The 27,288-nt window shown below is 43.9% G+C and overlaps 1 protein-coding gene across 1 annotated transcript in view; it reads left to right on the top strand.

Moving 5' to 3' along the window:
* The window catches only part of LOC126298239 (glutamate receptor ionotropic, NMDA 3A-like), an 821,644-nt gene that overhangs the window by 530,719 nt on the left and 263,637 nt on the right, over positions 1-27,288 (top strand). The window contains exon 10 of the mRNA XM_049989544.1: positions 23,910-23,980. Coding sequence (XP_049845501.1) covers positions 23,910-23,980 — 71 coding nt within the window. The remainder of the gene's footprint in view (positions 1-23,909; positions 23,981-27,288) is intronic.

Here is a 27,288-nt window from a genome sequence, read left to right as displayed (position 1 = left end):
TGTAAAGTCATCTGAACGAAAATACAAACAAAACAGAAATGCTTTCACTTATTTAAAACTGTTATTTGATTTATTCGGAAGTATTCGTAACGAAAAAGTGTGCGGCATGTGTACCAGATAGTGTTTCGGCATGTATCTGTAGGGGAGGGACACCGCGCCTTATAAATTCACGTCCTTGACAGCCAACATGGGTTCACGAGAATCAAAACACGCCCAATAGATTTTACTGTTAACACAAGCACTCAGACATTTGGAAAAATTTGGATGTTTAGCGTACAGTACGAACTAATCGTGACACTGAAAAATGTTTTGCAAGAATATTTTAGACTTAACTCAGTTATTCCCTCAGAACGTATCTAAAACTTACTCGATCGAAAAGTAAATACGTTTGTTATGCTCCAGGTTTCACTGAGATACTGCAGTGTCGATACGCCCATAATGTGACGGTGTCTACCGAAACTATGAGGTTGCGCATTCTATGCCGCATGCGGCGCCTCTCCCTTATTTACCCTCAAGTATGTGTCGGGCCGAGAAAATACCTACTTACGAATCAGTTTTCAGCTAACATCTTCCTCCATACATCTTTTTGCCCTATATGCTAGTCTTTCATATCATCTTTGGAGTTTGGAAATGTGTAAAGAAACAGGAAGAACGGTCTACATCGCAGTGATCAGAAATAAAAATATTGAAGATGTCGAATAAAGAGGTGAAATATCTGATATGGTAAAGCGGAGATCTGAGGTTCACTGGCATGCACACAGTCGAAAAGGTTCACCATATAGATCCCATAATGATTACATGACTGTACTCCTTTTCGAGAAAGGGGCACTGACCATCATCAGTCATTCTAATTTTGGTTTTCCAATGAGTCCGACTTCATTTGAGGTGAATGTTGACGTGGTCACTTTCAATAAACCATGACCGATTCTTTCCCCACCTTTGCCCCACTATAAAAATGTAACCTCCATTCTGAAGGGAGATTTCATTCAACACATATTCCACTCACAACTGTGTAAGAGATTTTGATTGGGAAACTCGTGTATGTAAGTTATCATGAGTCACGACTACATTCTCAGTGTTAAAATGTATACAACAAGTTAAATGAATTGGGATGTACCTCGGAAGAGAGTAACATTCTCTGAATGCAAAAGATGTTTTCCAATGATTAAAAAATTCGGTATTATGCTTCTACTAAATTTTACTTTGTAGAAGAAATGAAATTGACGTACTTTTATGAATAGTTAGCCACTGGAGTAGAGCTCCGTATTGTTAATATTGTAACAATGGCACCGATATTTTTCGGTGAATTTTTGAATAAAATTATGAAAAGTGATCTGGTCTGTATTCTAATTCAGATCCCATCTTTCGGCATCACCCACTAACGCATTGATTACCGCTTTCATGTTTTCCTTACCTGTTAAGTCTTCAGAAAAAAATCATTTCGCAGTTTTTCAGGAACCATTGTGCCTTTTGGCTGGATCATAGCGTTCCTCGCCACGTAATAGTGTGTTATGAGTTACTCTATCGGTAATATAATTGGATTTATCTCTAATTTTTTTAAAGATCGCAAATTTGGCCTTGAATGTGAGAAGTGTATGCCATAATTTGTTACTTGTATATTTAATTCCTTTTCAGAATCAAACATTGTTTTCCACTGCGATCTTAACTGATGATACCGTAGGGTTAATATGGGAACACACAGAGATCGTCTGCTGCGAAGCCCTATGTTCAACAGTGTCCACTGAACTGTGTGCTGCGAAATACCAGCATTATACTTATGGTCGTATGTGCTACAGGTCGCTGCTTATGCAGAATTACACTGTGATCTAGGCTCCTACTTCTATGGCATATGAAGAGGCATGGGCCTCCAACATCTTTTCGCCTATTCGTCCTTTAACCACCCTTCAGTCATTTTCCACAGATGCTTAAGACAGTTGCACGCGAACAACTGATCAGCTTTGCCGTTTCCGAGACGTTCGTTCCCGGGCGCCGGGCCGTAACTGTCTGCCCTTTCTCAGAGTCGTTATACCTGTATTTATTCCCACTTGTGACCGCTGTTTGCATTGGAATGGTTCTCCATTCGTTTCCGCTCCGTTTACACACTTACCTTACCGCATCACGTATGTACCTGTAACGCAACAAGGCGGTATTCAGTTCCGCGGTGGACAATGGACATAATATTATGGCTCGTCAGTGCGTAAAATTTATAATATACCGACTATGATAAAAACAGGTACACTTTAATTGTATACAAGCGTTGAATCTGGCACCCAGTCGATCGTACAGATGGCGAATACTGCCCTGGGATGCCTTATGTCAGGCCTGCTCGAACTGTTCACGTAGTTCTGTCAGAGTTGTTGATTGAGACGAGTCGCATGAGACACTGCTCGTCCCATTATATCTCATACGTGCTCAATTGGCCACGAGTCCGTAAATATTCTGGCCAGAGAAGCTGCTGCACGTCTTGCAGAACGCGTTGGGTTTCATGGTCAGAGTTTGGGCGAGCACTGTCCTGTTGGAACAACACACCATCTTCCTGTTGCAAGAACGGGAAAGGAATGGGTTTAATAACATTCTGCGCGTACCGAGCAGCGTCCTCTCTAGAAACACCAAACGTGAACGAGAGTTACAGCTTATCGAATACCATAGCAGTGTTCGTTGGACGAATGCACTCCACAAAATAGCGCTCACAAGGTCTACACTGTACGCGCAAGCGACACCACTTGCATGCAGGCAGAAGCTGCTTTCATCGCTGAAGACTACGGCGCGCCATTCCAAGTGATCCTCTGACGGCACCAGTAGAGCCGTGCACGTCGATACTGAGGCGTTTGTGGAAGACGAGCTAGAGGCGAGTGTGCCCGTAGTCCCATTGCTAATAACCGGTTCGCAAAAGTTCGCGTTGACACGTCTGGGCTCACATGCTCTTTTATCCGTGTTGTAATAGTCGTACGATCTGCCACTGCTTCACATTCAATAAAACTATTCTGGCGGGCGTCTGTGCTGTGGACGTCCAGAGCATTGTCTGTGGGTGTGAGAATGTTCACGAGACCATTGATGCTCTACAGCATTGGCCCCTTTCCTAGCTTGCATTGATCGCGAGTCTCTCGCCCAGGGCAAAGTTCCATGCGACTGGAAAAAAACCGCAGGTGACGCTATTATACGAGAAAGGTAAAGGAATCTCAAAAATAACAGACCAATATCCCGAACATCTCTTTGCTGCAAAATCCTTCAACGTATTCTTAGTTCCAATATAATAAACTTTCTTGAAACTGAGACGCTTATGTGCACGGATCAGCATGGTTTTCGAAAGCATCGCTCGTGCATCACTCGGCTTGCCCTTTTCTCTCATAATATACTGAGAACTAAGGATGAAGGTTAACAGGCAGATTCCATATTTCTAATTTCCGGAAAGCATTTGACACTGTCCCGAATTGCAGGCTGTTGACGAAGGTACGAGCATATTGAATAAGTTCACAGATATGTTAGTGCCTCGAAGACTACTTAAGTAATAGAACCCAGTATGTTGTCCTCGACGGCGAGTGTTCATCAGAGACAAGTGTATAGTCAAGAGTGCCCCAGGAAAGTGTGATAGGAGCACTGTTATTCTCTAAATACATAAATGATTTGGCGGAGTTGGTGGGGCAACAATCTGCGGTTGTTTGCAGATGATGCCGTTGTGTACGGTAGGGTGTCGAAGTTAACGACTTAGATAAAATTTTCAGTTGGTGTGATGAAAATGGCAGTAGGAAGGTAAAACCTGTAATGTTCGGATACAGTATTACTAGTATCCTGCTTGACACAGTCAAGTCGTTTAAATATTTGGCATAACGCTGCAAAGCGATATGAGGTGGAACAAGCATGTGAGAAATGTGGAAGGGAAGGCGAATGTTCGACTTGGTTTCATTGGGAGAATTTTAGGAAAGAGTGGTTCACCTGTAAAGGAGACCGCATATAGGACGCTAGTGCTACCTATTCTTGAGTACTGTTCGAGTATTTGGGATCCGTACCAGGTCGGATTGAAAGAATACATCGAAGCAATTCAGAGGTGGGCTGCTAGATTTGTTACCGGCAAGTGCGAACAACACGTAAGTGTTACGTAGATGCTTCGGGAACTCCTGGGAATCCGTGGAAGGCAGGCGACGTTCTTTCCGAGAAACACTATTGAGGAAATTTAGATAGCCGGCATTTGAAGCTGACTGTAAAACGATTCTACTGCTGCCAACATACATTGCGCGTAAGGACTACGAAGATAAGATACGAGACATTAGGGTTCATACGGAGCCTTATAGCTTTTTTCCATCGCTCTATTTGCGAGTGAAATAGGAGGGGAAATGACAAGTAGTGGTACAGGGCACCCTCCGCCACGCACCGTACGGTGGCTAGCGGAGTATCTGTGTAGATGTAGATCTAGATACCAGCATCGTTGTAAGGCCGACGCAGTACGTCCGTCTTGGGTGGCTGTTCTCCGAAAGAACCAACGTGCCACTCGGAAGAACACCATTCGACCACTCTCAAACTTGCTGTAGGAAGCACGAATGCGTCTCCATGACACGGTTGCCTGGTTGCTTCACACGTTTGCACCACACTGAGCACTCGGGCTGTGAGCACTTCCTATCAGAGGGTAGACACAGATGGCGCTCTGATAGCTATGCCATTACGCTATGTGTTGGTGGACGACGTTTAAACCATTATCAGTACCCGGTGTCCACTAGGTGGCATATGCCGTGATCGGATCAAAATCAACTTCGTGTTTCCAGCGTATATGTTATGGTTAAAGTGACTGTAGACAAAGCAACAGTATTTCAGATGGAAAATAATCGTATTGCTGTAAGCCCACAATCATACATGTTGCTTCTTCATTAAAAGAACTGGATTTGTTCCCTACGCTCCGTCCTCTGCTGTATGCTTCATATGTGTGATACCTTTTCTCTAGCGTAACATGTCTACTAGCTCTGTCAGTTTGTATATACACTCCTGGAAATTGAAATAAGAACACCGTGAATTCATTGTCCCAGGAAGGGGAAACTTTATTGACTCATTCATGGGGAGAGATACATCCCATGATCACACTGACAGAACCACAGGCACATAGACACAGACAACAGAGCATGCACAATGTCGGCACTAGTACAGTGTATATCCACCTTTCGCAGCAAAGCAGGCTGCTATTCTCCCATGGAGACGATCGTAGAGATGCTGGATGTAGTCCTGTGGAACGGCTTGCCATGCCATTTCCACCTGGCGCCTCAGTTGGTCCAGCGTTCGTGCTGGACGTGCAGACCGCGTGAGACGACGCTTCATCCAGTCTCAAACATGCTCAATGGGGGACAGATCCGGAGATCTTGCTGGCCAGGGTAGTTGACTTACACCTTCTAGAGCACGTTGGGTGGCACGGGATACATGCGGATGTGCATTGTCCTGTTGGAACAGCAAGTTCCCTTGCCGGTCTAGGAATGGTAGAACGATGGGTTCGATGTACCGTGCACTATTCAGTGTCCCCTCGACGATCACCAGAGGTGTACGGCCAGTGTAGGAGATCGCTCCCCACACCATGATGCCGGGTGTTGGCCCTGTGTGCCTCGGTCGTATGCAGTCCTGATTGTGGCGCTCACCTGCACGGCGCCAAACACGCATACGACCATCATTGGCACCAAGGCAGAAGCGACTCTCATCGCTGAAGACGACACGTCTCCATTCGTCCCTCCATTCACGCCTGTCGCGACACCACTGGAGGCGGGCTGCACGATGTTGGGGCGTGAGCGGAAGACGGCCTAACGGTGTGCGTGACCGTAGCCCAGCTTCATGGAGACGGTTGCGAATGGTCCTCGCCGATACCCCAGGAGCAACAGTGTCCCTAATTTGCTGGGAAGTGGCGGTGCGGTCCCCTACGGCACTGCGTAGGATCCTACGGTCTTGGCGTGCATCCGTGCGTCGCTGCGGTCCGGTCCCAGGTCGACGGGCACGTGCACCTTCCGCCGACCACTGGCGACAACTTCGATGTACTGTGGAGACCTCACGCCCCACGTGTTGAGCAATTCGGCGGTACGTCCACCCGGCCTCCTGCATTCCCACTATACGCCCTCGCTCATAGTCCGTCAACTGCACATACGGTTCACGTCCACGCTGTCGCGGCATGCTACCAGTGTTAAAGACTGCGATGGAGCTCCGTATGCCACGGCAAACTGGCTGACACTGACGGCGGCGGTGCACAAATGCTGCGCAGCTAGCGCCATTCGACGGCCAACACCGCGGTTCGTGGTGTGTCCGCTGTGCCGTGCGTGTGATCATTGAATGTACAGCCCTCTCGCAGTGTCCGGAGCAAGTATGGTGGGTCTGACACACCGGTGTCAATGTGTTCTTTTTTCCATTTCCAGGAGTGTATATGCTTTACTTGTCTTTCTGGATCACCAGCGGTAAACAGAAGCTAACGAAGGGTCTTCGTCTTGTCACATTAAAACCATACCGTGCTAGTAACTAGCTACAATTTCCATGAACTTAATAGCAATAAACTGGTGGAAGCCACTCGGAATCAAATTTGGGAGGGGTCTACCGATGATACTCCTACGTAAGTATGACAATCCATGCAAATGACATCGTAATGCTGGAGCAGAATGATAACTGTAAGAAATCAAAGACAGTATTTGGATCTCCTAAATGTAGAAAGCACTGTGAACTCAAAACTGGAAAGAAACCCTGCAGTGACAATAATAGATCTGAGGGCAACTACTGGACCGCTGTTGCTTTTCGTATGCCTGCAGTTCTGCTGCACATAAATACACTGAAGCACCAAAGAAACTGGTATAGATATGCACGTTCAAATACAGAGATATGTAAACAGGCGGAATACGTGGCCGCGGACGGCAACGCCTATTGTCTGCCGCAATTGTTTGAAGTGGGAATTTTCCCATATGATCATTTACAAGTGTACCGTAAATGTCAGGTCTCTGGTAAATCATCAAATCTCCATTATCGCTGCGGGCGGAGAAAGATCCTGCAAGAACAGGACCAACGACGACTGAAGAGAATCGTTCAACGTGACACATGTGCAACCCTTCCGCAAATTGCTGCAGATTTTAGTGTTAGGCAATCAACACGTGACAGCGTGCGAACCATTCAACGAAGCATCATTGATATAGGCTTTCGGGGCAGAAGTCCAACTCGTGTATCCTTGATGACTCCCCGACACAAAGCTTTACGCCCCGCCTGAGCCCGTCAACACCGAAATTGAACTGTTGATGACTGGAAAAATATTGCCTGGTCGGACGAGTCTCGTTTCAAATTGTATCGAGCGAATGAACATGTACTATAAGGAGACAGCCTTATGAATTCATAGACCCTGGCCGGCCGCTGTGGCCGAGCGGTTCTAGGCGCTACAGTCTGGAACCGCGCGTCCGCTACGGTCGCAGGTTCGAATCCTGCCTCGGGCATGGGTGTGTGTGATATCCTTAGGTTAGTTAGGTTTAAGTAGTTCTAAGTTGTAGAGGACTGATGACCTCAGATGTTAAGTCCCATAGTGTTCAGAGCCATTTGAACCATGGACCCTGAATGTCAGCAGGGAACTGTTCAAGCCTGTGGAGACTGTGTTAAGGTGTGGGGTGCGTGCAGTTGGAGTGATATGGGTCTGAAACATCTAGATACGATCCTGACAGGTGGCACGTAGGTAAGCATGCTGTATGATCACGTGTATCCATTCATGTCCATTGTGCATTCCGACGGACTTGGAAAATTTCAACAGGACAATACGACACCCCACATGTCCAGAATTCCTACAGAGTGGCTCCAGGAACACTCTTCTGAGTTTAAACACTTCAGTTGGCCACCAAAATCCCCAGACAGGAACATTATAGTGCATATCTGGGAAGCTGTTCAAAAGAGATCTCCACCCGCTCGTACTCTTACTGATTTATGGATAGCCCTGCAAGTTTCATGGGGTCAATTCCCTCCTGTACTACTTCAGACATTAGTCGAGCCCATACCACGTCGTGTTACGACACTTCTGCTTGCTCGCGAGGGCCCTACACGATATTAGGCAGATCTACCAGTTCTTTGGCTCTTCACTGAAGCACAGGTAACAGCACTAAAGCTAATCGGTGGAAATCACAGCCAAATTTTAAGTCTTGTTCGGCATTAACGCGAGTGAAATATGGCATGTCAGACTACGTTTGAAGCGTAGGTAAAATATAACATTGCTTCGATATCACATGATAATTATTGTTCTCAAAAACGTTTTGTTAAAAGTAGATTCTACAGTATCAGTCAAGAGCCCTACGTCTGTCTGCATTCAGTTCCAACTGTGTTTTGTCACAACACGACATTGATAACTCTGTCATCTCCATACAGAAATGTTGTGGTGGCGGTGTTCGCAGACACTAAACGCTTGCACCATTCCACCGGAGATAGTTTCAGATCTGAAAAAAATATAACTGAATACCTATTGTATCACATTCAGCAAGCTTAATTTTTTCACAGATATCGCAAGGCCATCGTTTGTGTGCGATCCCATGCCACATGAAAAGCGCGTGGACGTCATGGAAGAATCACAGATGAATAAATACCTTATACTAACAAAATCGGTGAGATGTTCAGAGACTGACAGCTGATGAGAACACTGTTCGGGAAATGTTTATGAACATAATTGCTTTTATTGGCACACCAGAATGTGAAATCAATTGCGATCGCTCTTAAGCATGATATCTAAGAGTGAACATTTTATTTACAGCGGCTTTCTTGCCGTTTGTGTTTTCGAACATAAAGCATTGCGCTAGAGAGCGTCGCTAAAAACTGCACCAGCCTATGTTGACAACTTGTGTCAATTGTTTGGACTTAATTTTTAAGCATCGAAGTTCGCTGTAAGGTTATCGAACTGCTCAGACGTAGCCACAAGGGCGGTGGGCAATGGCTGTGGCTGTGTGTGTGTCAGAGACTTTATAGGCGGAGGTAAAAGGGACGTTATGAGAAAAATAGCATGAACCCCCATCAAGGAAACATATTTAAGCTGTAACAAAAGAGAATCTCTTAAAATAGGATTCGAGTCAAGCATGACAACGTGAAGTCGCATTCCAACCTTTCATCAACGCACTGCGTAACCAAAACAGTGCTCTGGAATAGTAAACCTACAGATAAGTATGGTCATTGTTCCACCTTTAAATCTACCGTAACACATCAAATGCGTTTAAACTGCCAGTAACATTACGATATTTACGGCGCGGGATACATTGCCTCTTTTGAGAGGATACAGCCTTCCCTGAGTTTCAACAAGACACAGTCACACTCACAACTGCGATTTCCTTTTACTTTTATCAGTAGTATTGTACCTTCTTTAAAATGACAGCCGCCCATGTAACACTATGTGTAGCTCAAATTTTAGCTCCCGGTAGTTTTCGTACAGACAAGGGTACATATTTCGCAGTCTCTCTTAATAAACAGGACCGGATTGGTCATAAATATATCCTTCAGAGTCCAACTAAATCATAGTAATACTGTCACTCCACATGAAATGTCAGATTCGGGACTAACATACACTGCTGAGTCTATGGAGCATGACCATTTGCCTGGTTATGAAAACGCCAGGTTACGTAGGGGACAGATGTCACACGCTGTCCCACAGATTTAGTGCATGTGACGAAGGATAACTGCTCGGAAGGGACCCACGTCAACATTCGAGGTCAGTAACGCACGGTTCTACTGTGGTGTTAGAGCCGGGTATGGCCAATTCGAATTCGAGTGACGAAAGTAATTTTCAGAGCCAGTATCTGGACAGCAAGGAAAGGAGAGGTTTTGGCATAAAATTCCTTATCACCCATCTTCGTGGCCATGCACGGGGTGTGATTCCAAACCTCTCTGCAGTGCCTCATAGAATTACAGCGTGTGACACTGCTGACAGCGATGCGTCTGACAACCTAAGCGATATCTTTAATGCTATTTAGGGAGAGAATGCTGTGTGCTGGCTCCGTAGTTCACGCTCTCGCTTTTCGTTCATCACCCTCATCAGTTACAGCTCGAACATGACACTACAGTCCAACACACGCCGTCTTCACAGACTGTACACAAAAACACTTAAGAAATGGCACGTTCCGAAAAGGCAAGGTAGCTAGTGGATACGGATAAATTAAATTTTTCCGATTTAGGCGGCTGAACTTGAACGTTTAACATATACAGGGTGGTCCATTGATAGTGACCGAGCTACATGTCTCAAAAAATAAGCGTCAAACTAAAAAACTACAAAGAACGAACCTCGTCTAGCTTGAAGAGGGAAAGCAGATGTCGCTGTAGTTGGCCCGCTAGATGGCGGTGCCATAGGTCAAACGGATATCAACAGAAACACCAATTTTTATTACATATTCGTGTAGTACGTAAAGAAATATGAATGTCTTAGTTGGACCACTCTTTTCACTTTGTTGTAGATGGCGCTGTAATAGTCACAAACGTATAAGTACGTGGGATCACGTAACATTCCGCCAGTGTGGACGATATTTGCTTCGTGATACATTACCCGTGTTAAAATGGACAGTTTACCAATTGCTGAAAAGGTCGATATCGAGTTGATATATGGCTATTGTGATCATAATGTCCAACGGGCGTGTGCTGTGTACGCTGCTCGGTATCCTGGACGACTTCATCCAAGTGTCCGGACCGTTCGCCGGATAGTTACGTTATTTAAGGAAACAGGAGGTGTTCCGCCGCATGTGAAACGTCAACCACGACCTGCAACAAACGATGATGCCCAAGTAGGTGTTTTAGCTGCTGTCGCGGCTAATTCCCATATCAGTAGCAGACAAATTGCGCGAGAATCGGGAATCTCAAAAACGTCGGTGTAGAGAATGATACATCAACAGCGATTGCACCCGTACCACATTTCTATGCACCAGGAATTGCATGACGACGACTCTGAACGTTGTCTACAGTTCTGCCACTGGGCACAAGAGAAGTTACGGGACGATGACAGATTTTTTGCACGCGTTCTATTTAGCGACGAAGTGTCATTCACCAACAGCGGTAACGTAAACCTGCATAATATGCACTATTGGGCAACGGAAAATCCACGATGGCTGCGATAAATGGAACATCAGCGACCTTGGCGGGTTAATGCATGATGCGGTATTATGGGAGGATGGTTAATTGGCCCCCATTTTATCGATGGCAATCTAAATGGTGCAATGTATGCTGATTTCCTACGTAATGTTCTACCGATGTTACTACAAGATGTTTCGCTGCATGACAGAATGGCGGTGTACTTCCAACATGACGGATGTCCGGCACATAGCTCGCGTACGGTTGAAGCGGTATTGAATAGCATATTTCATGACAGGTGGATTGGTCGTCGAAGCACCATACCGTGGCCCGCACGTTCACCGGATCTGACGTCCCCGGATTTCTTTCTGTGGGGAAAGTTGAAGGATATTTGATATCGTGATCCACCGACAACGCCTGACAACATGCGTCAACGCATTATCAATGAGAACATTACGGAAGGAGAACTATTCGCTGTTGAGAGGAATGTCGTTACACGTATTACCAAATGTATTGAGGTTGACGGACATCATTTTGAGCATTTATTGCATTAATGTGGTATTTACAGGTAATCGCACTGTAACAGCATGCGTTCTCAGAAATGACAAGTTCACAAAGGTACATGTATTACATTGGAACGACCGAAATAAAATGTTCAAACGTACCTACTTTCTGTATTTTAATTTTAAAAAACCTACCTGTTACCAACTGTTTGCCTAAAATTGTGAGCCATATGTTTGTGGCTATTACAGCGCCATCTATCACAAAGCGAAAAAAGTGGTCCAACTAAAACATTCATATTTCTTTACGTACTACACGAATATGTAATAAAAAATGAGGGTTCCTATTTAAATAACGCAGTTGATATCTGTTTGACCTATGGCAGAGCCATCTAGCGGGCCAACCATAGCGCCATCTGGTTTCCTCCTACAAGCTGGACAAGTTTCGTCCTTCGTAGTTTTTTCGTTTGACGCTTATTTCGTGAGATATTTGGCCCGGTCACTATCAATGGAATACCCTGTATACACGCTGGCGTGTAAGATTTAAAGACGAAAGTAACTTCCGCATGTTGTGCCACTGTCAACGTAGCTCGATGAATCTTCGACCACACATAGAAAGAACTGCTATAGTACAGAAGGTAAATCAACGTAATACGCAATGAGACGAAGAGAAATGATATGTTTTTCAAAGACCATAATTATACTGAATTCACCACGGTTCATGATGGTCCACTGGACATTACGGAAGATAGCACATGGTTCTTAGTAATGTGTATGATTACCACGGACGGCAATACACACTCTGCAACGCGCTCCCATGATGCCCACAAGGCTCTCATCGTAGGGCGTTCCAGTCCTCTACCATCGCGATTGATATCTGCTGGATAGTCGTTTATGGATGAGGACGTGTTGCAGTGCGTATCCCTAAAGCAGCCCACATGTGCTCGATGTGACTTCGGTAGGGGGAACGGGCAGTCCAGTCCATTCGCCAAATTTCCTACAGTTCCATTAGCACCACATGCTCTGTTCCATGCGGTCGAGAGTTGCCATAAAAAAAGAAAATAAATGAACTGAGGGCTGAATGCACCCCTGCCTGAAAAGACGCGCGTGCGGTAGAAGCACTGTCTCACAGTAACTGTGGCCAGTGAGTGTACTGTGTTCAAAGATTTGGAGATCAGTACGTCTATGAAACATGAGGCCTCGCTACACCCTAATACCTGGACCACCAGCGCGATAATATTCGACAGTGGAACATTGTCTGAGTTTCTGTTCCTCTCATTGTGTATTCTTTAAGTTACCTTATGTGGAAGGAGTATATTGAGGGTCTGTACAAGGGCGACGCACTTGAGGACAATATTATAGAAATGGAAGAGGATGTAGATGATGATGAAATGGGAGATATGATACTGCGTGAAGAGTTTGACAGATCACTGAAAGACGTAAGTCGAAACAAGATCCCGGGCGTGGACAACATTCCATTAGAACTACTGACAGCCTTGGGAGAGCCAGCCCTGACAAAACCCTACCATCTGGTGAGCAAGACATATGAGACAGGCGAAATACCCTCAGACTACAAGAAGAATATAATAATTCCAATCTCAAACAAAGCAGGTGTTGACAGATGTGAAAATTACTGACCTATCAGTTTAATAAGTCACGACTGCAAAACACTAACACGAATTCTTTACAGACGAATGGAAAAACTCGTAGCAGCCGACCTCGGGGAAGATCAGTTTGTATTCCATAGAAATGTTGGAACACGTAAGGCAATACTGACCCTACGACTTATCTTATAAAACAGATTGAGGAAAGGCAAACCTACGTTTCTAGCATTTGTAGACTTAGAGAAAGCTTTTGACAATGTTGACTGGAATACTCTCTTTCAAATTCTGAAGGTGGCAGGGGTAAAATACAGGGAGCGAAAGGCTATTTACAGTTTGTACAGACACCAGATGGAGTCGAGGGGCATGAAAGGGAAGCAGAGGTTGGGAAGGGAGTGAGACAGGGTTGTAGCCTATCCCCGACGTTATTCAATATGTATATTGAGCAAGTAGTAAAAGAAACAAAAGAAACATACAGAGTAGGAATTAAAATCCGTGGAGAAGAAATAAAAACTTTGAGGTTCGCAGATGACATTTTTATCAGAGACAGCAAAGGACCTGGAGTAGCATTTGAGCGGAATGGACAGTGCCTTGAAAGGAGGATATAAAATGAACATCAACAAAAGCAAATCGAGGTTAATGTAATGTAGTCGAATTAAGTCGGAGTTGTGCTATTTGGGGAGCAAAATAACTGATGATGGTCGAAGTAGAGAGAATATAAAATGTAGACTGGGAATGGCACGGAAACAAGAAGAGAAATTTGTTAACATCGAGTATAGATTTAAGTGTCAGGAAGCCGTTTCTGAAAGTATTTGTATGGAGTGTAGCCATGTATGGAAGTGAAACATGGACGATAAATAGTTTGGACAAGAAGAGAATACAAACTTTCGAAATGTGGTGCTACATAAGAATGCTGAAGATTAGATGGGTAGATCACCTAACTAATGAGGAGGTATTGAACAGAATTAGGAAGAAGAGAAATTTGTGGCACAACTTGACTAGAGGAAGGGATCGGCTGGTAATACACGTTCTGAGGCATCAAGGGATCACTAATTTAGTACTGGAGGGCAGCGTGGACGGTAAAAATCGTAGAGGGAGGCCAAGAGATGAATACCCTAAACAGATTCAGAGAGATGTCCGTTGCAGTAGGTACTGAGAGATGAAGAAGCTTGCACAGGATAGAGTAGCACGGAGAATTGCATCAAACCAGTCTCTGGACTGAAGACCACAACAACAACAACAAAAACAACCACCTTCTGCGCTATACTGTAGCAGTTATTTCTGTATATGGTGTAATTCGCTGCAAATGTAGCTGTGGTCGTGTAGCCAAATAGTCTATGCATTGGCTAGAGTTGCGAGTTAATAAAATACACCGAAATGTAAAAGATAAACGAAAAATTTAATAAAAACTGTTCTCTTCTAACGTCTGTCATTGATGAAGACGACAGAGAGTTATTCTGAATGATGGTTATTCAAGAAAGGATGTCTCAAATAAACGGGATGTGGCCCTACACTATTCAGTTTAAATACAGAAAGAAAATACCCTTATCAAGTGCAGTAAAATTATGTACTTTAAGAGTGTTACGAGAATTGTAGCAAAATCCACAAACTAAATAGTCATGAAAGACTCGCGAAAACTAAGTCCATTTTATGATCATAATAAGCGAAAGATTCACAAGCTAAAAACAGTTCAGAGTTCAACATGATGATTCACAAATTGGCACACGCGATACGAAGAATAGTATTTCACACTCTGTCTGTTCTCAGTTCCGTAAACCAAGGGACAACAGTCAGATTCCTACTCTGGAGCACATTCAAGCCTCCCTTCAGAACTTAAAGCATGATAGTGGCTGTTCATCGCCCAGAATCAATCACCTCCACAATCGAATGCCACTCGTTACCATAGGCAGGTCTGCCTCCTTAAAGAAGTGTCCAGAATCGCTCCCTTGAGCTCTTCACGACTGTAGTGTTACGCTACTGTCTGCTGTTCCATCCCCAGCAAAATACATCGTTCTTACGTGCTACAGACATGATTTGATTCACCCCGACCCCTTCCCAGACTAAACTAATGTGTTACAACAATATTTAAATAAAGAAATGTTATAGACATCCTGTCAACTCAAATAATTTACAATAATTATAACTAAATGTTTTTCCATGAATAAATAAGCCAGTATTCTTGTGCAGGTGCCCTCACAATAAATGACAACAGACTGGCGTTCTGTTTTATATAAACAATTATTTATGCTCTCTTAACAGATGCGCTTTTTGGTTCTCTTTTCAGTTGTGGTGTCTGCTCTACATGCGATTTACCACTTTTAAATTAGCACGGTTTTTAAATACCACTTGCAATCAACACTTAAATGAAGCTACTGGCTAAATAATAAACTGCTCATTAAATAACTACACAATTATTACAAAATATTAGGTAATGATGCTCTGGCCATTTGCTGTGTAAACGTGGCGGACACAGTGTTCTGAGAAACATTTGCCTAATGAAACAGATATAAGACGCCGTAAATCAATAAATAAAATAGATACAGATACTTAGATTTCAGGCATGGTAGCTTTAGTGCAATGCTATCATCTAAGGTATCATTTATTGAAATGTCATGAAACGATTAAAAGTTGTTAATGCAGTGGTTCATGGTGCAAATGTTTATTCACTGCGTAATATTAACTTTGTTGTTTTAAAGATACTTAAATTACGCTTATGTCATTGGATGCGCCTCATTTTTCTGAGATCGTCGAAGTACTCAGATTTGCATTAATATGTAACTGTGATTTATCGTCGAAGTTCAGAGAGCTGTAACGTAGCCATCTTTAAGACTGTCTGACACTCCGCCATTTGCTGTAGCATTATCTGTCTTCCTTAGCGACCGTCCGTCGCCAAAATTTCCAGTACTGGGATTAACTCACACCCGGTCCTTTGCTGACGCCCTTGCACCTGGCTCGCCACGAGCGTGTGTCGCGGGCCGGCCTGAGCCCCGGGCACGCTAGCGTTCGGCCGTATACACCTTACCTCACAGCATTTCTAGGTTGCGGATTAGGTCGCCTACTTTCGCGTACTGTTACAACCTATTGTGGAACTACTGTAGCTCTTTTCTACAGTATGTTCGTAATTAATTGTAATGAACTCAAACTTTTATTAAAGTAGCTATAAGAAGGTTCCTATCGCTCTGTACATAGTCATGGCTAAGAAGTGCGGTCTTTCACTAAATGTAGCAACATAGTGTCACAACTGAACTTATCTCCAAACAAAGTTATTTTATCGAAGAACTCGGACTTAGTAATAAATAATCCAAACTCATTTAAAAAAAGAAAAGAAAAAAAACAAGAAATAAGTTTTCCTACTGCAGTTTTATATAGAAATGGAAAGGAAGTGACTTCAAGTAATATAGCTTTCTCTACAGAACAGAATGAACTTGTTTCCTGTTCAGTTTCAGAATAATTAACACAATTCTGATGTACTTTACTGTTGACCAAATTGAAGTACGGTAAGAAGCGTGTTCACATTGTTATTACAATCCCAGCCCAAAGATTCGTCTCACCTGAGATGTGTGTCTTGAAAGGAGGATATAAGATGAACATAGACAAAAGTAAAACGAGGATAATGGAATGTAGTCGAATTAAGTCGGGTGATGCTGAGGGAATTAGATTAGGAACTGAGACACTTAAAGTAGTAAAGGAGTTTTGCTATTTGGAGAGCAAAATAACTGATGATAGACGAAGTAGAGAGGATGTAAAATATAGACTGGCAATGGCAAGGAAAGCATTTCTGAAGAAGAGAAATTTGTTAACATCGAGTATAGATTTAAATGTCTGGAAGTCGTTTCTGAAAGTATTTGTATGGAGTGTAGCCATGTATGAAAGTGAAACATGGACGATAAATAGTTTGGACAAGAAGAGAATAGAAGCTTTCGAAATGTGGTGCTACAGAAGAATGCTGAAGATTAGATGGGTAGGTCACATAACTAACGAGGAAGTATTGAATAGGATTGGGGAGGAGTTTGTGGCACAACTTGACTAGAAGAAGGGCTCGGTTGGTAGGACATGTTCTGAGGCATCAAGGGATCACCAATTTAGTATTGGAGGGCAGGTTGGAGGTTAAAAATCGTAGAGGGAGACCAATAGGTGAATACACCAAGCCGATTTAGAAGGATGTAGGTTGCAGTAGGTACTGGGAGATGAAGAAGCTTACACAGGATAGAGTGGCATGGAGAGCTGCATCAAACCAGTGTCAGGACTGAAGACCACAGCAACAACAACCTGAGATGTAATTACTGTAGCAGAAGATAGGCGCTGGCTCTGTGGGGGAGCCGATGTTTCACCTACCAAAGGATATTGTTAATATGGCAATATCTCTCCGATTCAGGCGTTTAAAGTTATAAAGAAAATGTTCTCCTTCAAACAGCTGCTTCAGAAACAAATTGATGAAATAATAGTATTAAATCACTTCTGTAATATAGATCTGGGAATTAGCGAGGTTATTTTATAAGCACAAAAAGTTTCCTGATTTCAGCAATGGACGCTAGTACTATAGCTTATTTACATCGCATGGCATTAGTTTGTTAGACTAACTTTCAAATAAAACCAGTGCTTGGACCTCACACTATATCCCCTGAAAACTACGCTATTCCAAGATCTCCTTCCCTCTCGTACAAAAATGCGGCGTAACTGTCACTTCTAGTAATACAGTCCATTCCTCTGTTGCAGTCCACTGTCTCTCCTCGTCTCTCCGTCAATCTCCTGTTACCTGCTCCATGTACAACCATTGCTATTTGTCCGGACACTCAAACTCCCTTGACGAAAACCTGCATGAGTTTTGGTCTTTTGATGTCTTTTTTTCTTCGTCTTTATAATCTTCCGCATCAACTCTCTTGAAAAATCTTCTGCGTAGGTAAATGTTAGCTCTTCCGTCTTTTCTCTCCCGCCTTATCCCTTTCCAGGCTCTCTTCTCCGTCTAAACTTAAAAAGATCGACGTTTTATCACAAGATTCAATGAATCATTGTAACAATGACGCCAACATTATCACAAAAGTAGCAACTTCCTTTCCACAAAATACAGTAATTTCTCCACTAGCAATCTGCCAAGTCCTTTCTGTCAATCTTTACACTTACAGCTCACATAATCAATTGTGTTGTTCCTCCTTGACAAAATTACAAAGATTAATCTTAACCCACTGGACCATAGCACTTTTTACGGAGAGTCAGTATTACATAGACTTTACATTTGATCGTACATAAAATCCAGCATACATACATTTACGTACAAGACTGGTCTCTTTTATATTTCTATTTCTGCTGGGATTTATGCTTAGTTTATAAAAGATATTAAAAAACATACTACATTTAAAATTGTATTAAAATGTTAAATCATGAACAGAAGATACTACACTAAATCACAATGGAGAAAATCTCAGTCAATGAAACACTAGGACAACATTCCCAAATAATATTCGTTTTTTCTCGGAAAGAATAAAGAAAGCAATTTCACAGGCTCTCTTCACACCAAGTAAATGACCATTGGCGACATTGTACGATCTCCACTAGATTTGGGCAGGAGAGCAATCTGGCCACAGTAAGATTCATTTTAAGGAAAGGAAGTAGTATCGAAACCAAGATTACCATCTCATTTCGTGAACCCACTCAGTTGACTTCTTGTACGGAAAGTGGTTAAGGCTTTTGAATTAAACAATACTGATGAAAAAGAAACTGTGTTGAGACAGCTCCTGAGAACGGGTATCTGGGAGAGACGCTTGTTGTTTCTGTGTTATTGAAGGAATGTCGATAAACTACGACGACATTTCCGATGCTGTAACGGAAAAAATCCCAACTCCAACAAAAATTTAATGTAGAGTACTTAAGTTTCGAGAATATACTTTTCTAGGTAACACATTTAAGTGATGACCGTTGCAAGTTCACAGCTTAATGTAAGCGCACGGAAAGTAATTGAAAATTGGAACGCTGGGACATTAATTACCAGCGTAGCCACCAGAATGTTTCATGCAGGTACTGAAAACGTGCATGCATTTGTCGCACAGGTTCCGGGTGTTAATATGTGCCATGGAGCCCCATGCCTGTTGCACATGGTCGGTCAATACAGGGATGGCAAATGCTGGTTGTGGATGACGCTGGAATTGCTGTTCGATGATGTCCCATACGTGCTCGATTTGAGACAGATATGGTGTTCGCGCAAGCGAAGGCATCGTGTCGACACACTGTACAGCATGTTGGGTTACAACAGCGGTATGTGGGTGAGCGTCATCCTATTGGAAAACACTTCCAGGCATGCTGTTCATGAAAGGCAGCACAAGCTGTCGAATCACCAGACTGACGTAGGAATTTGCAGTCAGCAGGAGTGGGATAACCACGAGAGTGCTCCTGTTGACATACGAAACTCCACCGCAGACCATAATCCCATGTGTAGATCCATTGTGTCTAGGACACAGACAGGTTGGCTGCAGTTGCTCATCCAGACTCCTCCTAACCAATACGCGATCATCACTGGCACCGAGGAGGAACTTGCTTTTATCAGAAAACACAACAGATCTCCACTCCGCCCTCCAATGAGCTCTTGCTTGACATCAAATGGCTCCGAGCACTATGGGACTTAACTTCTAAGGTCATCAGTCCCCTAGAACTTAGAAGTACTTAAACCTAACTTACCCAAGGACATCACACAGGCCCGCATCTCGTGGTCGTGCGGTAGCGTTCTCGCTTCCCACGCCAGGGTTCCCGGGTTCGATTCCCGGCGGGGTCAGGGATTTACTCTGCCTCGTGATGGCAGGGTGTTGTGTGATGTCCTTAGTTTAGTTAGTTTTAAGTAGTTCTAAGTTCTATGGGACTGATGACCATAGATGTTAAGTCCCACAGTGCTCAGAACCATTTTGACATCACACACATCCATGCCCGAGGCAGGATTCGAACCTGCGTCCGTAGCGGTCGCGCGGTTCTGACTGCAGCGCCTAAAACCGCTCGGCCACCCCGGCCGGCGCTTGACATCACTGAAGTCGCAAGCGATGGTGGTTTTGGGGTCAGAGGAATGCACACTACAGGGAATCTGGTTCTGAGCTGTCCTCGAAGTAACCGATTTGTAACAATTCGTTGTGTCACTCTGATGCAGATACAATACGATGCGCTACATCCATACGCCAAACACGAGTATCTTCTCTTTCCGTAGTGCCCCTGGGCCCTCTGAAGCCCGATCTTTTTCCGACCGTGTCTTTCTGTGACAACCGCTGTCACAAGTCATGTGCAGTTGCTACATTCACGCCCAGACTATCTGCAATATCGCAGAAGAAACATCCAGCTTCTCGTCTCACTATTTTGCAACCTCGTCAAACTCAATGAGCTTTTGATAATGGTGTCTTCGTCGTCTCATTGGCATTATTGACTGATATCAACTCACTACGTCCAATTTCAGAGATAGCTTATGCTCATGACCGTCATAGTACGCATTTACAGCAAACCTCATCTACGTCTACGTCTACACCCGTACTCTGCAAGCCACCTGACGGTGTGTGGCGGAGGGTACCTTGAGTACCTCTATCGGTTCTCCCTTATATTCCAGTCTCGTATTGTCCGTGGAAAGAAAGATTGTCGGCATGCCTCTGTGTGGGCTGTAATCTCTCTGATTTTATCCCCATGGTCTCTTCGCGAGATATACGTTGGAGGGAGCAATATACTGCTTGACTCCTCGATGAAGGTATATTCTCGAAACTTCAACAAAAGCCCGTACCGAGCTACTGAGCGTCTCTCCTGCAGAGTCTTCCAATGGAGTTTATCTATCATCTCCGTAGTGCTTTCGCGATTACTAAATGATCCTGTAACGAAGCGCTCTGCTCTCCTTCGATCTTCTCTATCTCTTCTATCAACCCTATCTGGTACGGATCCCACACTAGTGAGCAATACTCAAGCAGTGGGCGAACAAGCGTACTGTAACATACTTCCTTTGTTTTCGGATTGCATTTCCTTAGGATTCCTCCAATGAATCTCAGTGTGGCATCTGTTTCACCGACGACCAACTTTATATGATAATTCCATTATAAATCACTCCTAATGCCTACTCCCAGATAATTTATGGGATTAACTGCTTCCAGCTGCTATATTGTAGCTAAATGATAAGGGATCTTTCTTTCTATGTATTCACAGCACATTACACTCATTTGTGTCCTCATATTGGCGTTACTAGCGTTACACGTATGCGATTATCGCAAAATTTTAATATGTGTCTTCTTTCGTATGTAGAAACAGACCTATCAGCTTTCGTTTATCTCGCACCAGTTCTTCTTGGTGATGTTTTTTTTTATGTATACGAAAATGCACTTGATGTCCGTACTTCTTATGGCGCGCGAACGACGACGGCTTGCTCGTTATGCAGAGCAAAATATCCATGGCGCAATCAGCGGGAAAGTGTAATCATATGGTGGAAGAGGACCGCGCGATGCCAACCGGCCGCCGTGTCATCCTGTGTCATACCCTGTCATGCAGATGCGCTATGGAGTCAGCACACTGCTCTCCTGGCCATAGAGGCTTTCCAGATCTCGCAGCCGCTACTTCTCATTCAAGTAACTCCTCAGTTTTCATCATGAGGTTAAGCGCACTTCGTTCCAGTCCTCTCTGCAAGGTAAAAAATACCTGGCAGTACCAGCTACTGACCCCAGGTCCTCTGCATGGCAGTAATCAACACTGACCACTCACGTATGGTGGCGAATACTATGATATGGAGAACACAAATTATGTGGAGCTCATTGTTCGTAGTGCTCTGTTGCAAATTCATTTCTGGATCATAGGTGTGCACACTGAAAACGAAGTTTTGATGTAGCCACTGGAATAGCTTGCTTGTGCCAAGGTAGAAATCCAAGCCTTACCTGGTCTGATGCTATTTCCAGTTACATTCTGACGATAGTCCCCTTCTGATAACATGAATTATTGACTCATAACGGCAATGAATGCGGCACAAAAGAGTCGTAAGAAGTCCCCTTGACGGCAGTGAAGGCGTTCTGAAAGCTGTGGACGCATCACCACTGTCGTTTACCATTTGAAACCTGATGTGCTCCGTATTAGACAAGATGTTTTTTAGCAGAGAGTACCAGGTGTACACTCTAAATAACAAAGCATACTAAAGTTGTTTAGATTCTCCGGATAGCAATATCTGCCACGTCACTTTCGCTGTTTGTATGAAGCTATAACAAATTTTGGCCGTAACGAATGACCAGCGCTAAATGCTTAACGAAGACGTGCTAATTCATGTATAAATTATATCCCTGATTTTATTTACTTGTATATGGTGGCCGAAGTTCAAAACTGCTGATCTCAGGTTTGCCAAAAAATATGTCTCCTAGGACTCCATAATTGTGACAGTGCACGACTCCATAATTGTAACAGTGTACGGTAGGACTTCAGACGAATAAAAAGTATCCTAGAATTGCCCGGGATCGTACCTACATTTTGTCAGTCTGGTGGTAAAATAACAACAGACTGACATACCAGATCTCTTCTACAAAAAGGCAAAACATTTGAAATACAGCAAAAAGTTCACGAGACTATCGTTTTCAGTTAAATAGTTCCCCTTTAATACATTGTAGTACGAATGTATTTCTGGAGAAAGAAGTTGAACGTTACAAGTCATATTTAACATTATAGAAATGAAATCGTTGATGTTATATCGGCCCCGAAATCCATGTCTAAACTAACTACACTACTGTTGATTGTCAATAAAACTGTCTTTTTTTTACTGTTTAAAGCACTGTTAACCGCTTTGTTTCGCAACGGCTTTACTGTTCTATAATCGGACTCAGTAATATTAAAATTACCGTCTGTAATGTCTGTTTTTGAATATTCAGTCCTATTGTCTTCATTTTGAAAGGCTGTCTTGATCTGTCTTCTGCGTCCCAATCGATTGTTTCCAGAGCTTCTCAATAATGTTCTCGGTTCTACCTGTATCATGGAGGCGAAGCCTGGTTGAGGGCGTGGTTGCCATCATGGTTACGCCACTGCAAATCTTTGAAAAGATATTCGTAGGCAGGTGATTATCTTGAATCAGAAACCCATAAGTGTATTCATTTTGAGTCGTGAATAATTGATAGTAATTTAGATTCTCGACAACAACTGCTGATGAATAGAGCTAGTACCAATTGCATCATCTTTTTTCAATCACGTTGAGACACTTCGGCGGGCACTGGAATGAGTCCTGTACTTTTCTTACTATTCACTCGTGATACCTCTTTCTTGCACCCTTAAAATGTTTTGTTTTACGTTTCTTAAATTTCGTCAATTCCGGCTGTACACTCCCGACGGCGACGACACGCCATTCCGTCTTCCGCCCCTCTACGACCGTCGTCACCATCCCATCTCTCCAGACTGCCACCTTCGGAACTGCCACGCTGGTGCTCTTTAGCCTGGTTTCTGCACCTGCGTGTCAAGCGTTGATTACGTGAACACCATGCTACGGTTGGCAATAGTAAAATATAGGTTTCTCACACGATAGTCTGAGGGACACGGTATTTGCTTGAACTGTTCCATTTCTCACGGTAATTTTGTAACCAAAAAATAAAATCAAGTTTGATCTCCCTCCGAGATCAGCTAAGTAAAATTGATTGCATTGTGCTTATTTACTGCGTATATGTTGCAATATTGTTTTTGACATGAACAATCAGCCATGACTAACAAGGGCGCTATCCTAGGCAAGTAGGGCTTCGTTGTTCGTAGAATAGCTGTAGTGGGTTGTGTCGTAGTGCAGCAGCGCGCTAGCCGCAGACCTGGTGACGGGTATCAGAGCGTTGCCTTGTTTCAGAAGGAACACGAGCAACGCCGACGCCGAAAGAGCAAAGCCCAGTTCTTCGAGATGATCCAGGAGATACGCAGGTAAGCGTCTGCATTTGATTCCGCATTCATTACACATTCGCTTTTACTAAGCTGGAGAGCGAATGCTTTATGTACTTACTACGGTTGGGCGCAATAGTAGTACTTTCGACTCCTTCCTAAGATGTTAAACATGACTCTAGTTGAAAATCATACTTTTCTCTTCAGTGTTATCCACTAGTATCACAAGCTAAGTTTCAATTTAATTCTTATATTTTATGGCTTTGGTAACAGGGGCATTTAGCATGGTTCGTAGTTTATTTTGATACTGACAGTGCTATTCACGTACAATAGCTCTGCTCACCCTTATCAATAACTAAAGACCATCTTTTCAACTCTGTCGGCTGATCAGTTATACGAAATGTTAATTTTAAACCTATGCTGAACATTTTATCTTGTGTGATTCATAGTAAATTTCTCCTGCATGAATCGTATTCTGACTAGCTGCTTTATAAAAAACACTACTGACCATTAAAATTGCTACACCACGAAGATGACGTGCTACACTCGCAAAATTTAACCGGCAGGAAGAAGATGCTGCGATATGCAAATGAGTAGCTTTTCAGAGCATTCACACAAGGTTGGCGCCGGTGGCGACACCTACAACGTGCTGACATGGGGAAAGTTTCCAACCGATTTCTCATACACAAACAGCAGTTGACTGCCGTTGCCTGGTGAAACGTTGTTGTGATGCCTCGTGTAAGGAGGAGAAATGCGTGCCATCAAATTTCCGACTTTGATAAAGGTAGGATTGTAGCCTATCGCGATTGCGGTTTATCGTATCGTGACACTGCTGCTCGCGTTGGTCGAGATCCAATGACTGTTAGCAGAATATGGAATCGGTGGGTTCAGGAGCGTAATACGGAACGCCGTGACGGATCCCAACGGTCTCGTATCACTAGCAGTCGAGATGACAGGCATCTTATCCGCATGGCTGTAACGGATCATGCAGCCACGTCTGGATCCCTGAGTCAACAGGTGGGGCCGTTTGCAAGACAACAACCATCTGCACGAACAGTTCGACGACGTTTGCAGCAACATGGGCTATCAGCTATGGCTGCATCACAGACAGGAGCGCCTGCGATGGTGTACTCAACGACGAACCTGGGTGCACGAATGGCAAAACGTCATTTTTTGGGACGAATCTAGGTTCTTTTTACAGCATCATGATGGTCGCATCCATGATTGGCGACAGAAAAAAAGAGTATGCTTTTATTTTTTGATTCTCCATTTTATCAATAAACATTCGCGCAAGCGAGAGAGATAGGTAGAGGGGGGGAGGGGGGAGGAGTGGAGGAGGCAGGGTGCAAATTTCTTAATATGCATTGCTAATTAGTACACTACATCAACATGAATAACATACCTCTAGAATGGCTGACACTTCGGTCCAACTTTTTCCGCAACATTTGCTTCTGGATGGTGAAAAAACGATAACTATAGCGCTATGTTAAATTTGACACTTATCTAGAACTGTTTACAGTTCTTTTTCGAACTCTTAAGTATGTAGTGACCTAATGGTGAGTTGTACACACATACAGCGTGTTCCACAACTCCCATTACAGGCTTCTAGGAGCTGTAGAGGGTACTTAGTAGATAATACTATTGATAAGGAACCCACGTCCGGAAAAGTACCCTTTAGATATAAAATAGATTTCAAAATCGTTTCACCTTCATGTAGACCACCTCAGGGTACAGTGTGTCATGGTAGAGCTGCACAAAGCATATATCAAGAACGCTTCAGTTCATATCATTTTCGTCTGATCACAACAGAAAAACTGGTGCGTTCCGTACAAGGAGGTTTGACTGTGGTTCTCCATGGACACCCACTAGGATTTGTAGACCGTTTACATTAAAGCATGCGTTGCAGATACACCTTCTGCAACGAACAGGAGAGTCCCTATGTGGAGCAGCTCTTTTACAGCACAGAGGTGAAAGCTCATTGACTTCGCTCTGTGCGTGCTGTGAAGCAGAAGATTTGAAACTGATCTAACGTTCAAACTTATTTTACATTTAAAAAATACATTTGTGGGCACGAGTTCCTTATCAGAATCTTACATACTTAATCCCCCTCTACAAACGCTATAAAACTTCTGTGGGAATTGTGGAACACGCTGTGTATGAAGAGTGGTCAGAAGCAGTCAGAATAGCTTGTAAGAGTGCTGTAGAGTAAGGTGTGCTGAGAAATAACTGTTAAGAAAAAAAATTCGATACGGTCCATCGTTTCCGAGTTAATTAACATTGAAGTTAGCCAATCAGCCCACTGCGCTCACAAATTAAAGCGGCCTCCCGTATACAGTTGGTGCACTTGTTCTCATAGCGTAGATGATAGCGCACAAGACCGGTCAGCATATTCTTTCTCCTGTGTGGAACCATACTCTTTTCTGAAATGTTGCTGTGCAGGAAACGATTTACACTCCTGGAAATTGAAATAAGAACACCGTGAATTCATTGTCCCAGGAAGGGGAAACTTTATTGACACATTCCTGGGGTCAGATACATCACATGATCACACTGACAGAACCACAGGCACATAGACACTGGCAACAGAGCATGCACAATGTCGGCACTAGTACAGTGTATATCCACCTTTCGCAGCAATTCAGGCTGCTATTCTCCCATGGAGACGATCGTAGAGATGCTGGATGTAGTCCTGTGGAACGGCTTGCCATGCCATTTCCACCTGGCGCCTCAGTTGGACCAGCGTTCGTGCTGGACGTGCAGACCGCGTGAGACGACGCTTCATCCAGTCCCAAACATGCTCAATGGGGGACAGATCCGGAGATCTTGCTGGCCAGGGTAGTTGACTTACACCTTCTAGAGCACGTTGGGTGGCACGGGATACATGCGGATGTGCATTGTCCTGTTGGAACAGCAAGTTCCCTTGCCGGTCTAGGAATGGTAGAACGATGGGTTCGATGACGGTTTGGATGTACCGTGCACTATTCAGTGTCCCCTCGACGATCACCAGAGGTGTACGGCCAGTGTAGGAGATCGCTCCCCACACCATGATGCCGGGTGTTGGCCCTGTGTGCCTCGGTCGTATGCAGTCCTGATTGTGGCGCTCACCTGCACGGCGCCAAACACGCATACGACCATCATTGGCACCAAGGCAGAAGCGACTCTCATCGCTGAAGACGACACGTCTCCATTCGTCCCTCCATTCACGCCTGTCGCGACACCACTGGAGGCGGGCTGCACGATGTTGGGGCGTGAGCGGAAGACGGCCTAACGGTGTGGGGGACCGTAGCCCAGCTTCATGGAGACGGTTGCGAATGGTCCTCGCCGATACCCCAGGAGCAACAGTGTCCCTA

This window comes from Schistocerca gregaria, chromosome X (assembly GCF_023897955.1).
Source record: "Schistocerca gregaria isolate iqSchGreg1 chromosome X, iqSchGreg1.2, whole genome shotgun sequence".
In the NCBI taxonomy this organism is placed as follows: domain Eukaryota; kingdom Metazoa; phylum Arthropoda; class Insecta; order Orthoptera; family Acrididae; genus Schistocerca; species Schistocerca gregaria.
The sequence above is the reverse complement of the archived record's forward strand: the minus strand, read 5'-3'. Positions and strand labels throughout refer to the sequence as shown.